This window comes from Symsagittifera roscoffensis, chromosome 9 (genome assembly GCF_963678635.1).
Source record: "Symsagittifera roscoffensis chromosome 9, txSymRosc1.1, whole genome shotgun sequence".
NCBI lineage: Eukaryota > Metazoa > Xenacoelomorpha > Acoela > Convolutidae > Symsagittifera > Symsagittifera roscoffensis.
Window position 1 is genome coordinate 47,462,646 of NC_087070.1, and position 16,197 is coordinate 47,478,842.

The 16,197-nt window shown below is 35.4% G+C and overlaps 1 protein-coding gene across 1 annotated transcript in view; it reads right to left on the bottom strand.

Annotated features, from left to right (window-relative positions):
* Positions 1 to 9,024: 9,024 nt before the first annotated feature.
* LOC134854865 (collagen alpha-2(IV) chain-like) overlaps positions 9,025 to 16,197 on the bottom strand; it is a 62,544-nt gene continuing 55,371 nt past the window's right edge. Inside the window, exons 32-34 of the mRNA XM_063871224.1 lie at positions 10,413 to 10,585; positions 9,817 to 10,137; positions 9,025 to 9,407 (exon numbers count right to left, since the gene is read on the bottom strand). Coding sequence (XP_063727294.1) covers positions 9,153 to 9,407; positions 9,817 to 10,137; positions 10,413 to 10,585 — 749 coding nt within the window. The 3' untranslated portion in view covers positions 9,025 to 9,152. The remainder of the gene's footprint in view (positions 9,408 to 9,816; positions 10,138 to 10,412; positions 10,586 to 16,197) is intronic.

The window sequence follows — 16,197 nt, forward strand, 5'->3', positions numbered from 1 at the left end:
CCAGGAAGACTTTCATCACTGTGTTGGTCACCAGCATCACTTTCAAAATTTATCCCAAATCTAAAAGGATACATCTACGATCTTAAGTTAATCAATGAAAAAAGATTTGTTATTGAATTATCTGATAATGCTTGAATCCTTCCTTATAGATAAGCTTTTGATGGTAACTTCCCAAATGGCATAATTCCCAAATGGCATAAAAATGGAAACTTTTCCCAAATGGCATAAATTTCAAGTTTTCATTGTAAATTAAACATTTTTTTATCAATTTCTAATTCTAACATTTTGTCAGGAACGAAAGCATGTGAACAAGATTTGGAATTAATTGCTTCCAAACAATTTTACGCAACAAACTTTGTCGAAAAATTTGACCACAACAAGCTTATTAATAACCGCAAGCTTATGCTTCTTGCTTTGATAAAAAAATTCTACAACTATTTCAAGATAAAATGTCAATCAACATTTGAATTGACAATTTGACTAAACTCCTCACATGGTTCACGAAAAAATTGTTCTCGATTTTTTCAATGCAACTGTTGCATGAAATTTATGCCATTTATGACATTTTTAATTTTTATGTCATTTGGGAATTATGCCATTTGAGACGTAATCCTTTTGATGGATAGAAATTCTAGTTACTGCTCTTAATTGTTGCAAACTTGGCTTACATTTGCGGATTTGGATTACATTCACGGAATTTTCTTACGATTTTATGGAACACACTTGTATTTGCGGAATCCGCTTATATTTGCTTGGAAAAAAAATCTTTTCAAAAATATAATTTTTCAAAATTCTCATCAGTAAAAACTTCAGACGCGTTAGAGCAGAGTTGAAACCTTCATAGTTTTGCCCTAACAGTAGCAGTATTGTTATAATTTAATGCCTGAATGTGCTCTCATCTCATCCCACTTTATCTCAAAGAAATATATTGCATGCGAAATCGAAAACAATCAATTTATGATGCACACTACGGATACGAATTTGAAAATGTGGGACGGAGCGGTGAGGGCCAATAGAGCATGAATATCTCCCAACTTTGTTCGGAATTAAAATCAATTTCTGAATTTGAACATAATCTCCGTCAGACTGTAAGAATTCACTACAGTACACCTTCGAAAAACATTTTTCGGAAAATCATTCTAATGTGATCGTTTGCTTTAGTTACACTTTTTCAGAAAACTTCCGCAACGCCTTCATTAGGGCTTTGAAATGTAACTAGCCGAATACGCAGGATATTAAAAGAAAATGCAGCCGGAGCACTCAAACAATATCTTAATAATGAACTTAAAATGTTTTCGTTATAAGCATCTCACTCGAAGACTTCGAAACCTTTCTGATGATCCCCGCCCATGAAAACTTCAATCACTATGAGAGTTTACACAGAACAATACAAATTTGCAAAAATACTCTAGCCGTTTTCCAAGATACAATAGCCCGACGATATGAAATTAGTGCATAAAGTCTTGTTTATTTCTCACAAAAATACCAGTACTTAAATACAGGAGCTTTAAATTTAGGCGGATTTGGTAAAACTAAGAGCAAAAAAATACGAACTGCTGGAGTTCTAGCTTCATCAAAAAATGTCAAAAAGAAGACGACTTGCAGCCAAGAAAGTTCTGACAAGCCGAGAAAGTACCATTGCCCCTTAATCGTAATGAAATAAATTTTGGTACAGAAAAAAACTGAAAATTTTCAAACTTAGAGAATATCAAGTATCAAAGATAAAATTTTAAGTGGTACAAAACTAATACGACCAATTAAATTGCCTCAACTCATTTTGGAACAACTTTGTGAAGCGGGATGATTTGCCACGTATAAGGGATTCGCGTTACGCTTTCAGCATCAAAACAAATTTCTCGGATCAACTACAATCTCCCCTCACCACCCTTACGCCATCTATCGCAAAATGTCTTCCCCAAGCAAAGAATAATTCTGAAATTTAATTACGCAAAAAATATTCATTTCAAACAAGCGCGCAGAATATGAGACTCGAGAAACGTACGTAAACCGAACAGCTATTTTATAATGTTATAAACCTAACATGTTAACCTTACAATTGTGTCGATTATCTTTTCGATCAATTGCATCAATTTACTTTGCCCTCAAAGTTAGTTTCTGAAAAACTGCTAATTTATCCCCTGAATCGATTTGGGAAGGAGGGGTAGTACGGTTGATCCATTTATATCAATTCGCATAAATTAGCCCAAAATCTAGCCAAATTGACAGTTTCAGGCCCCAAAGTTAACAAAAAACAATCAGAAGTCAGAATTCTTTTTCAAATGAACTCAGAGAAGAAAATTTTGATAAAAACTATTGCTTCGATCGCCAAAATTTGACTGAATCAACCAAAACAGTCTCAAGCATATTTATTGTGCATTTTTTTCAAGAGCTGGAACAATAACTGATTTGCATCTCATGACTCTAGTACGTTAATTGAAAATTGAAATGTGAGTAGCGGCGTATAAGGGAAAATACTCAGGCAGTTTTTATCAGCATTAAGCACCACGCGCTTTTGAGTTTTTTGAAAAGTTCACACTTAATCAAAAAAATTTGAGACTTAAGATAGCCGATTGCAGTGCATGTAGCAATCGGCTATCGTTTTTTCAAAATAGTGTTATTTCTGGTCTATTAGAGAACAGCATGAAAGCAAACAGCGATAGTGCATAAAACACAATCGACATTTTTCTTAAGTTTTTATTGCCATGAGGAGCTTAAATAATGTTTACAAAACTAGTTTTCCCGCAGTAACAATGAGAAATTTACTCTAATTTCGAGCAAGTAAAGACCTACTCGCTCGCTTGACTCGTTCGAAAATAGACTAAAAGTTTGAAAATTCATAGCGGTTTTTCTCGACACTGAGACAAATTTTCAAGTTTTTGAGAATCGCTCGAATCATGAATGAGAGGGCTTTAGTAAATCATATCAATCGACTAGTTCCGATCATTTTTTGAGGCACCCGATTATGCGTGAAAAACAAAAAAAAAACAAAAAAGGCAGAAAAAAGATTTTAAAAAAGGAGTTCAAAGCCTGCGCACTGAACAATTTGGGAACTCTAATTTGAATGCCAGTCATTTTACCATCCCTTAACCAAATTTAGGCGTAAGTAATCGATTAAAAAGGATTTTGATGATTTTTTGACAATTATAATTGATTATAATTATCAAAATTAGGTCTTTAAAGGATTTATAACCGATTATAACCCTGATATTTTCCAAGAAATTGTAATAGTTCCAACAGAAAATCCCTTATAATCGAAATTCTTATCATGGGAGCGGCCGTAATTAATTAGTATGACTGATGCTATTCCTGGTAATTTCTCGAGAAACTACCTTTTTTCGGTTTTTTGTTTCTACATACCATATTCATTTTTTTCTGATTTGCAAAAAATTGTTTTTCAAACGGTAGTTAGAATCGATTATAATGAATTATAATCGCATGAAAATATATCAAAAATAAACGATTGTAATTGATTAAAATCGATTGTTATATTTCTAAATTTAGTATATTTTTGTATTGAAAGCAAGAGATTATAATCGATTATTAACTGATTATGTTTTTTTTTCACAATTTCAGTAGGACAGCTACTGAAATCGTAATGTAATCGATTCTTAACTCTTCAAACTGGGTGCGGGAAGCTCGAAGTTTTAGTCGAAAATTAGCTGCGTAGTGTCCTCTAATTTCATGAAGGTAAAAATCGATGAAATATGTTCGACCTATAAGCTTTGAACTATATAAGATCATGCTAAACAAAACGATTTCGTAAAAGATTGAAATTCCAAGTGAACTAGATTTCAGAATTCGGTTATCGGTATAAGCAATTTTAAATGTTCAATTTATTATCCATTTTCAACAACTTTTGCATTTTTTTAAATCTCCATTGAACCAATAACCGTTATGCATATAAACTCCAGCTGTTATAAGCTCTCCGGTGTATCGCCGCTCCTTAAATAACGAGCCGGCACAGTTTCCGGGTCTTTTGGATCAAATGTATATTCAAATTCCACATTCTCAAATTCTGAGGAATTCTGGGCCTGAAGTTGTCACTCGCCATTCAAAATTCCAGAAACAGAAGTCACGTTGGACCATTGGCAGATATTAACGGAGGACGCACCGCGAGAAAACTAAGTTCACAACTTTCCCCATTTTTCGAAACTTGTTCGCTATCTTCGCCGTCGGAGAAACGGGTGAAAACAGCCGACTTTTCTGGATCGGGAATCTGATAACTAAATATTTATTAAAGATTCTTCCAAATTAAATCTGATGAGCGTAATAAAACTAAATTCGATTTCAATTTATCAACTGAGCTAAAAATTGCATTAATCATTCTAACTATCTAAACACACCAGGCTTCCATAGTTAGTTCAAAAATCACTAAATCTTCGGCCTCTGGAAAAATTTGCTTTCTAAATAAAAATTTGGAGAGAAGAATTTTCATTAATAACATGCAAACCATTGCAAAACTTGAAACAATACAAAAATAAATAACAAAATTGCTGACTACTGACAAATCCATTAAAATTTAAAAGTTTTTTTTGTCATTTGAATTGTAGAGAGCAGGGTTGATTTTTTTCAGTTGAAGCAGAATATTGCTGTAAGTAACGTTTATCATTTTTAGGCAGAACGGAAATCTCCAAACTCATTTTTATCATTATACTTCATTATTTTGATTGATAGAAAATTAGATTGAAAGTCTAATTGTTGAGATCATTAGTTGACGATTTGTTCATCATTTCTATTTCTGGACTCAAAACCATATTGTTATTTATTTCATCGGAGTATATTTTTTCAAAGGTTGTTTAGACTATCAGGTGATGTCTCTTTCACGTTTTTTCACAATATCCCCCTCCCCCTATATATCTATTTATAATTATTTCTAAAACTTATTGTGTTGATATAAGGCTTAATCAACTTCTGATAATACCTGATGTCGATATTGTGAATTAAATTTATAGTATTTACTGAATTTAAAAACAGTCTCAAGCATATTTATTGTGCATTTTTTTCAAGAGCTGGAACAATAACTGATTTGCATCTCATGACTCTAGTACGTTAATTGAAAATTGAAATGTGAGTAGCGGCGTATAAGGGAAAATACTCAGGCAGTTTTTATCAGCATTAAGCACCACGCGCTTTTGAGTTTTTTGAAAAGTTCACACTTAATCAAAAAAATTTGAGACTTAAGATAGCCGATTGCAGTGCATGTAGCAATCGGCTATCGTTTTTTCAAAATAGTGTTATTTCTGGTCTATTAGAGAACAGCATGAAAGCAAACAGCGATAGTGCATAAAACACAATCGACATTTTTCTTAAGTTTTTATTGCCATGAGGAGCTTAAATAATGTTTACAAAACTAGTTTTCCCGCAGTAACAATGAGAAATTTACTCTAATTTCGAGCAAGTAAAGACCTACTCGCTCGCTTGACTCGTTCGAAAATAGACTAAAAGTTTGAAAATTCATAGCGGTTTTTCTCGACACTGAGACAAATTTTCAAGTTTTTGAGAATCGCTCGAATCATGAATGAGAGGGCTTTAGTAAATCATATCAATCGACTAGTTCCGATCATTTTTTGAGGCACCCGATTATGCGTGAAAAACAAAAAAAAACAAAAAAGGCAGAAAAAAGATTTTAAAAAAGGAGTTCAAAGCCTCCGCACTGAACAATTTGGGAACTCTAATTTGAATGCCAGTCATTTTACCATCCCTTAACCAAATTTAGGCGTAAGTAATCGATTAAAAAGGATTTTGATGATTTTTTGACAATTATAATTGATTATAATTATCAAAATTAGGTCTTTAAAGGATTTATAACCGATTATAACCCTGATATTTTCCAAGAAATTGTAATAGTTCCAACAGAAAATCCCTTATAATCGAAATTCTTATCATGGGAGCGGCCGTAATTAATTAGTATGACTGATGCTATTCCTGGTAATTTCTCGAGAAACTACCTTTTTTCGGTTTTTTGTTTCTACATACCATATTCATTTTTTCTGATTTCCAAAAAATTGTTTTTCAAACGGTAGTTAGAATCGATTATAATGAATTATAATCGCATGAAAATATATCATCAAAAATAAACGATTGTAATTGATTAAAATCGATTGTTATATTTCTAAATTTAGTATATTTTTGTATTGAAAGCAAGAGATTATAATCGATTATTAACTGATTATGTTTTTTTTTCACAATTTCAGTAGGACAGCTACTGAAATCGTAATGTAATCGATTCTTAACTCTTCAAACTGGGTGCGGGAAGCTCGAAGTTTTAGTCGAAAATTAGCTGCGTAGTGTCCTCTAATTTCATGAAGGTAAAAATCGATGAAATATGTTCGACCTATAAGCTTTGAACTATATAAGATCATGCTAAACAAAACGATTTCGTAAAAGATTGAAATTCCAAGTGAACTAGATTTCAGAATTCGGTTATCGGTATAAGCAATTTTAAATGTTCAATTTATTATCCATTTTCAACAACTTTTGCATTTTTTTAAATCTCCATTGAACCAATAACCGTTATGCATATAAACTCCAGCTGTTATAAGCTCTCCGGTGTATCGCCGCTCCTTAAATAACGAGCCGGCACAGTTTCCGGGTCTTTTGGATCAAATGTATATTCAAATTCCACATTCTCAAATTCTGAGGAATTCTGGGCCTGAAGTTGTCACTCGCCATTCAAAATTCCAGAAACAGAAGTCACGTTGGACCATTGGCAGATATTAACGGAGGACGCACCGCGAGAAAACTAAGTTCACAACTTTCCCCATTTTTCGAAACTTGTTCGCTATCTTCGCCGTCGGAGAAACGGGTGAAAACAGCCGACTTTTCTGGATCGGGAATCTGATAACTAAATATTTATTAAAGATTCTTCCAAATTAAATCTGATGAGCGTAATAAAACTAAATTCGATTTCAATTTATCAACTGAGCTAAAAATTGCATTAATCATTCTAACTATCTAAACACACCAGGCTTCCATAGTTAGTTCAAAAATCACTAAATCTTCGGCCTCTGGAAAAATTTGCTTTCTAAATAAAAATTTGGAGAGAAGAATTTTCATTAATAACATGCAAACCATTGCAAAACTTGAAACAATACAAAAATAAATAACAAAATTGCTGACTACTGACAAATCCATTAAAATTTAAAAGTTTTTTTTGTCATTTGAATTGTAGAGAGCAGGGTTGATTTTTTTCAGTTGAAGCAGAATATTGCTGTAAGTAACGTTTATCATTTTTAGGCAGAACGGAAATCTCCAAACTCATTTTTATCATTATACTTCATTATTTTGATTGATAGAAAATTAGATTGAAAGTCTAATTGTTGAGATCATTAGTTGACGATTTGTTCATCATTTCTATTTCTGGACTCAAAACCATATTGTTATTTATTTCATCGGAGTATATTTTTTCAAAGGTTGTTTAGACTATCAGGTGATGTCTCTTTCACGTTTTTTCACAATATCCCCCTCCCCCTATATATCTATTTATAATTATTTCTAAAACTTATTGTGTTGATATAAGGCTTAATCAACTTCTGATAATACCTGATGTCGATATTGTGAATTAAATTTATAGGTTTGATAAATTTGTACCAGTTTGAAAGAAAAAAAAGAATATACAAATTTCATAAAAGATTTTTGAATTTGTTGTTTGAATCTTGTTGTTTTTGGATTCATTTTAAATCTTGTTTTTGGATTCATTTATGTGAGTTCACTCAAGTAAATAAGTGGATGAATTGGAGTGCGTCATCGTTAACTAATTAATGGCTGGAGTTTCTAATTTTGGTTTCAGCAGAGCATCGCACAGTTTTTATTTTAAAAAAAGGTCAAAAACTTGCGTCAATCCCTTTGAAGAAATTCAATAGCTCAGCAATCGATTAAAGCGTTGTTGTGAAGTATAATAATACAGCTTATGTAGCCATTGGTCAAGGCAAATTTTGAACTTTGAATTGAGAACAGGATTTTGGAAAAAAAATCTACCAACTGTGGTGAGAAAACATTTTCTTCTTTTTTTTAAATTTAAGAAGATCTGTCAAAAGCCTTCTAGTTTTTGACAGATCTTCTGCTAAGTGCAGAAGTTAACAAAAAAATGTTTAATGCAAATAGCACAGAGGGTTCCGATCGCAGTTATTTTTGCACAAAAAAAATGAAATTGTTTGTCTTATACTAATTTTTTTGTGCGTGCAGCAGAGTTAGAGTCATAAAGTTTGCTCAGAACAAAGTATTCTTGTTTTATTAACATATAATGAAACAAATTCAGTCAATTTCACTAGTCTACCCAGGAGAAGTTGCACTTTCGCAAACAAAACAGAAACACAGCAAAAGGAAGATTGAAAAAGCCACAAAAAAAACAAAAAAATTAGCTAGCAAGAAATTAAAAAAGCCACTGACGGGATTCTGGAATAGGAATCTTGTATCTTGACAACTGCGCCGTATCACCTTCTTGTCATCAAAAAATTACACACAGTAAGTACCAGGCACTAATGAATGCACTTCAACTTAGAGATAAAGCACAATCTTAAAACGCCCAATTGGAAAAGAGCAGTACACTGATAGTAAAATTACTGAAAATCAGTGTGTATTTGCGTCCAATGCACTTTTAGAAAATTTTTAGGGTTGGTTTTTACTCATGTGTAAATATAGCTCTTGTTCAAAAATCGGCTCTTTTCCAGTCCCCCCCCCCTTCAAATTCACTTTCGAAAAGTCTATTTAACGTTGTCATAATGCAATGAAATTTGGCGTGGTGAACAAATCGACAATTCTGAACAGATTTGTTCTTCATACTTTACAGCGTAACATCACGCGTTTAGCCGTAATAACACGTAAAACGAACAAAAAAACTCGGTATTCTGAAAGGGGGGGAACTGGAAAAGAGCCCAAAAATCAGCTTTTAGACTCCATAAAAAGAACAATTAGCAAGCCAGTTAGTCTAACACAAAGAAAATAACTTTAAACTTCGCTTGGATGTAAGAAAAGACAAGTCCTAAAAACATATATTTCAATCTAAATTAGTTTAAATCCCTTTCGCTCATCCAAATTTGATGAGTTAATACTCAACAGTTTTCTAATCTTAAGTGAGTTTAGTAGAGAACGTTTTCAACATTAACATTTATTTTTTAAAAAAGGGTTTAGTTAGCTTACAAAGAACCACAAATTTAGAGTTTTATGCAAACTCTACATCGACTTATTAACTCTCTAGCTTCCTTTTCTGTAAATGTGAACATTTCGGCGGGAGCTGCGAGGTTTCGGGAGGCATCGGTGGCCATGAGCCAGAAGGAGAGAGAAGTGGCGAAGTTGTTACAGGTTCCCTTGGCGTGACATTCGAGGAATGGAGTTGCCCGGTAGGAATCCAGACAGGATCCGGGCGACTCAAGACTACTTCCGGCACCCTCGCCCCCAGCTCCAGTCTCCTAAATATAGCCACCAGACAATTGGAAAAGTGTCAATAAACGCAAGGAAACCGAAAAAGTTGAATGGCTTCTAAAAAATCTACTTTCGAATTTCAACAAAAAAAAATACATGGAAAACAGAACATGATTGACAAGAACAAAATAAACCAAATCGAGAAAACTCCATTAGTAGGTAAATTTTTCATTCCGCTGGAAATCTAAAATATAAAATCCACTTATGAGACTAGAAGTCGTTCACGTTTTTTTGCGCCATTAGAAGTTTTGTTAATGGAGAGCAAATTAACCTTCCTTTTAGCACACATCAAAAGTCAAGCCACGAAAAATTTTCAAAAAAAAAGAGAAAAAAATGAATCCAACAGCTTTCCAATAGTGGTTAAATCATGATGGAGATCAGAAGCACAAAACTTACCATCAAGTAACTGAATCCGGTCCATAATGAACCCCAGCCCCTCGGACATTCAGGGTACTCCTTATTTTGACTATGCACTGCAAAGACCGGCTTGGGCGCCTCACATACTGTACATCTACTGATGTAATCGGTCATTGACCCCACGTCAATGGACTGACTAGTCGGTATCGACTGCTCAGATCTCAGCCAGTAAGTGAAATCATTTCGCAAGGCCACATTGCACTTTTTGTTCACGTCACAGCTCATAAACAGGATAGGCTGTAGTTTGTTCAGACAACTTCCGGGCGACCCTAGATCTTGTCCGTACGATTTTCCGTTGCCCTGAAAAAATTCAGATATATCATGACAGAAGCAATGGAGGTTAGTATCTGCTTCGGCTGTTACATTAAAGCCGCAAACTTTAATTGTCGTTTAAGATCAAAACAAATGTAGGTTTAACACAGAACGGATCAGTAATAACATTGGTTTATTGAACTAAAATATGTTTGAAACTTTATTGCACCAAGTGATCTGAAAACATGATAACTAAAACAGCAACATTTCGACCAACTGTTTGAAAAATATCTCTCGTGGAAGAAATAAAGAACCATTCCTGCCTGAATATATAAAATTGAGTATCCTGAGTATATCTGGTTAGTTCCAGTGGGGCACACTGGGTCAATTGTGGTCTGACTGTGTCTGGTGAGAAGAAACCCACTTATCGAACTCTGCAACCCTGGCGGACCTGGTAAGCCACGCATTCCAGAAGAACCAGGAGGACCCAGGGGACCTATAACCAAAAAGCTACGGTTACAATTGCTACACAAACAGACAGCAGATATTTGGAAAAGAATCACTGAGCGCAATGGACCGAAAAAAATAATCGATTTTTTAAAAGAAATTTGAAATTTCCAGTTTCAAATAAAAAATAAATCAAACTAAAGATATTTGATATTCCAGAATGTTTTGAGGAAACTAACCCAATTTGAAAAAATCAGAATTTCTCGCGAAATCTTTTTCTTGAAAAAAAAAACGAAAACAAAAACTGCACGACCTAAAAAAGTGTTTTCAATTCGTTCATTGAAGCTTAATAAAACATTTAATAGAAGTGCAATCTTAATTCAACCTAAATAACGAGTAAACCTTCTTTCCAAATTTGAAATATTGCTCTCCATGGGAACTTATACAAGATCATTTGCTCGCATTAGAAAATTTTTCGTTAATGCTTTTCATTTTTTCGCTTTTTGGGTTTATACTTTGATGAGATCAAAAACTCGGCATTCACTTAAATAAAAATACACATCCCAAATGAATTTCATGATTCTATCACAAAACGATTTTGAATGATAACATTACTTCTTCGGCTCATTATTACTTCGACGAGATGATCCATTTTTGAATCCATTTAAACCCTATGTGATGATTAGTGCGTAGCAGCACATATTAGCCTATTCTAACTTACCCTACTCCATATAATCCTATGCCATTTTAAGATTGGACATAATCACAATTAACTAAGTTTATTCGCAATTTCACAGGTTTTAAAGTAAAACTACGTAAGACAGTGTTGTGATTTGTTTTTAGCAGTTTTAAATGACCTTCGGTATTTAATTAAATACCAGTTAACTTAGTTCGATACGACCACCGGTCGATCGTAGAGTGTTCGTTCCGCTGTCCTTTTAGAACGTTTTAAATTAACACACACTATTTTATCCGCTTTACCTTTTTAGGTATTTGTACATTAGTTGTACATAGCTCGTAGTATTAGAAGACTTTAATATGGCGCAGTCTAATGATTCGAACGTGCGTGGAATCCCCCCTTCTGGCCTAACCACACCTTAGAACCACCGCATGCCTGGACCCAATGGAGCGACCAATTTCAATTGGCGATTATTGCAAAGGAAAATCTGGACATAGAGAGCCTACACGGACCAGAAGTTCCAGAAACGCAAATCCCCATTTTGGAACAAGATACAGGAAGCGAGTCGGACACGCAGCAGAGAGACGAGGAACAGAAACGCAATGAATCAGTACAAAGCCGCCGAAAAAAAGCGGATCAACGAGGAGAAAAAGAAATTTAACGGAATGAGACAGAGGATGCGGATAAGAAACTGCGCTCAATTTTATTCCTAGCCCTAGGGAGCGAAGGAAAAGGAGTCTTCACGCAAAAGAACCCGAGGGTCAAGATTTTAGCAATCTCCTTCACAGAGTTCTGGACCTTACTTGATGCAGCATGCAACAAATCGCCCAACTTAACGTACGAGAGGTATAAATTACTCAACCGCAAACAGAAAGACCGGGAACCCTATAAGCAATTCTGGGGAGCTCTAACGGACTTGGCGAGTACGTGTAATATAGAGGAAAATGACGAGGCGGAATGGATAAGGGATGTTTTCATTTGCAACATGAGAAAGACAGACACCCAAAGGAAAGTACTTTCAGCCACAATAAGTCCGACAGAAGCACATAACCAAGCCTTGATTGATGAAAAGGGATATTTTAATCACCAAAAAATGACAAATTTGGCACGATCATCGACCATTGGTACAACTTTTAAATCTTTTAACAATTATAATCAGATTAAGAAGGAACCAAGCCTCAATATAGAACGTAGCAACACGTGCATGAAATGTGGGAATCCATTTACGAAAGGGCACCTAAACGTATGCCCAGCGAAGGACTTAACTTTTAAAAATTACAAAAGTCACATCGCCAAATTATGTAAATCCCGTAACAAAGGACCCACTGTAAATACTGTAAGTGATAATTAGGTAAATACTGAGCATTGTACATACGTCTCTCCGGAAAGCTCGTGGGGCGAAAATCAAGAATCGTGTGACGTGATAAACGCCTGGAACGAATACGGGCAGAGCGACGATGACTACTTCTCAGTACTGAGCGTGAGAACAATTTACGATAAAAACGGACTTGAAAGTAAAAAACTTCTGCAACATAAGCCTGGTTTGGGAGATGATTGTAAATATGAACATACCAGTAGACTCAGCAAGCCCTGTAAGTTTTTTAAAACAAAACGTGTTGCACGAGATCAAACTAAGATACCCGAACCTAAAAATAACCCAGTGGAGAAGCGGATTAAAGACTTGTGTTGTGGCTTTACTGACGCTACGATCAACATCTTAGGAAAAATCATCGTGAGGACACAATCCAATGGGTGGATCAGCGAAGAAACACAGTTCTTCATAACAGGTGGCCATGAACGAATTGACAATCTACCCAAGTTAGGCATAGAAGTGACCTAGAAGAAATGCCCCCGGCCTATCTGCATGGTCAACCAACCACCATTTGAGAGTAAGTGCATAAATCGGCATTCTTTTAATGACGAAATCTTTAGCGAGTTCAAAGAATTATTCACCAGAGTGGGGAAAATACCCAACAACCACAAAGTAACCCATTTTCACATACCATACAAACCAGTACAAGCAAAAGGGAGAAGAGTTCCCCTTCACTTACTCGCAGGGGTAAATGAAGAACTGAAAAGAATGGATACGGAAGGTCACATAATAAAACTAGAAAAGTGCGACGAAGATTGCTTTATCAGCCCAATGTTGATTACACGGAAGAAAGACGGTTCAATTAAATTGGCATTAGATTCTAAATTATTAAACGATCAGATTTTAAAAAATAAGTACCAAATGCCAAATATTCACGAACTCATAGACAACGTGGCCCTACAATTTTCAGAGAAATCTAACGGACAAGTTTGGTTCAGCAACTTAGATCTGAAAAACGCTTACAGTCAACTCAAATTGTGCGACCAAATGAGCAAACAGTGTAATTTTAGTATAGTAGGTGGTGAAACAACTGGAACGTATTGATTTTTAACTGGATTTTATGGATTGGGAGACATGCCCAACGAATTCCAACGGGTCATGGACTCACTTTTAAAGAACATACCGTTCACAACCTGTTATATAGACGACATTCTGGTAGCTTCCAGGGGATCGTTGGAAGAACATAAAGCAATAGTCTATAAAGTTTTAACAATCCTAGATAAGAACAGTTTGGCGGTGAAATGGGGGAAGTGTGCATTTTTCAAATCAGAAATAGAATGGCTAGGCTTCAAAATCTCCGGCGAGGGAGTACAACCTAGTCGGTAAAGCAGACGCCATTAAGAATTTACCAATCCCTAAGAACATTTCGGAACTGCGATCGTTCTTCGGCTCGATAAATCAGTATGTGAAATTCGGCCCGAGTTTATCTACCCTAAGCTCTCCATTACGTCCCCTACTGAATAAAAAAACTGCATATAAATAGGATAAAATTCATTCTTCAGCCTTCGAAAAACTAAAATCCGAAATTGTAAATATCACAGAAAACAGCCACTTCGACAAAAAAGAAAAAACTATGTTGAAAACGGACGCTTCGCACAGCGGACTAGGTGTGACTCTAGAACAGTTACAAGGGGACCAGAGGAAAACGATTGCTTTCGCCTCAAGATTTTTGAATAATCATGAAATGAAGTATTCCACGAATGAATTAGAGTACTGGGCGTAGTATGGGCCTCTAAAAATTTCAGGAATTTCCTCTAAGGGACAGAATTCCAAATCGTAACGGATCTTAAAGCCCTACTTTCCGCATTTTCGGCAAACCACGGGAATAATACCATGCATAGCCGACTGACCCGCTGGGTAAACAGACTATTTCCTTTCAATTTTAAAACATCCCATATACCAGGAAAAAATATGAGTTTTACCGATCTTTATCAAGATTACCTTCGGGCAAAGTCCTCCCAAATTCTTATTATGACGAAGAATTTGTAGTCGCTTCAATCGACAAAATTCAGAACATCAGATTTAATAGAACACACCTTAACTCTTTAGATGTAAATATTGTAGATAGACGGCCGGTCGCTGTAAATACTAATACTCTCGTTAATAGTAATATCCCGTCGGGAGTAGAAAATTCAAGCGACGTGATTGGTCAAGATTTTTCAAATAGCTCTTTAGCTAATTTGAAACTCCAAATTATTGTCGCTATTATATTTTGTATTGCTCGGTCAATAAAAATCTGTGATTATTCTCACACTCGAACAGAAAATTGTACGTCGAAGTGCCTACCTATCGATAATTCTAAATTCAATTTTAAGAGCATCACTTTCTCGGATAAGGTTTTTTACATTTCATTCTTAAAGACAAACAATTTTTTACCACAATTCAAAAAGAAAGCCGATTTTATGAAAATGGAACAAATTACCGGCCCTTCATTAATAATTTCAGAAGAACATAACCTTGCCCTTAAATTTAAAGACGACCAACTTCCGGACGACCACGCAAATCTAGTCAAGAGGTACAAATCAGATTCAAATTTACCAACGTCTCCTATACTTCACGAAAACCACTGTTCAAAGAAACTACTTCAACTAATGACTAGGGAAGACAAAGTGTTATGGGACTTGACCGAGACAATAAAGACGAATCGACCAATGGGCATCCACGGAACTTACATGAAAAATTTTGCTAAAGACCTCCACGTGAAAAATGGCCTACCATTTCTTGACAACAAACTAGTCGTACCAGCTACCATCAGGGGAACGTTCAATACTATGCTTCACGAGACCCACCCAGGACAGTTTTGAATGAAGTCTCTCGCAGAATATACGTGATGGCCGCACATCTATCGAGAGATTTACCACCACCACGGGAAGTCCTGTAGCCATTGCCTTAAAGCTGGTAAGAACCTCAAAGTTTTGCTAGGTACCGACAATATTATAAAACTTCCGACTTTGACCTTTGCTAATGAAGAAATAAATCTGGATTTCGCAGAACCGTTGGACACGTTCTGGAGAAAACAAAAATTCATTCTTCTAAGTATCGACCGGTTCACTAAATTCCCATCGGCCAAGATCGTAAATAACACTTCCGCGAACAGTGTGATTTCTTTCTTAAACGACTATTGTCACCTTCACGGTTTTCCAAGGAAGATCAGAGTCGACCATGGGTCTTGCTTTTTATCTCACGATTTTAAAAAATTCTGCGAAAAATTCAACATCGAGATCATTAATTGTACAGTCGGCGACCATAGATCCAATGGGCTGCTGGAAAGATTAGTTCATACGATAAAAATTAAGTTACTGGCAATGTCATTCGAGTTACCGAAACCCACTCTAAATTCGATGAAGAGAAGGACAGCCCATCGGACCCAGAAGACACCTTGCCGCTAGCGCAAACAATCACGAGCGCAACCACACCAGAGGGTCACAAACAGTCTAGAGGGTCTGCCACAAAGAAGAAATTAGTTGCTGGAGGTAAATTATATAGAAGGGCTACCAACAGGAAAAACGAGGAACCTTATTTTAACTTAGTAAAGAAGGATATCATTGACTCTTCAGACCATACGATACCACTCGATAACGATCATAATTTACGAAAATCAGATTTGGCA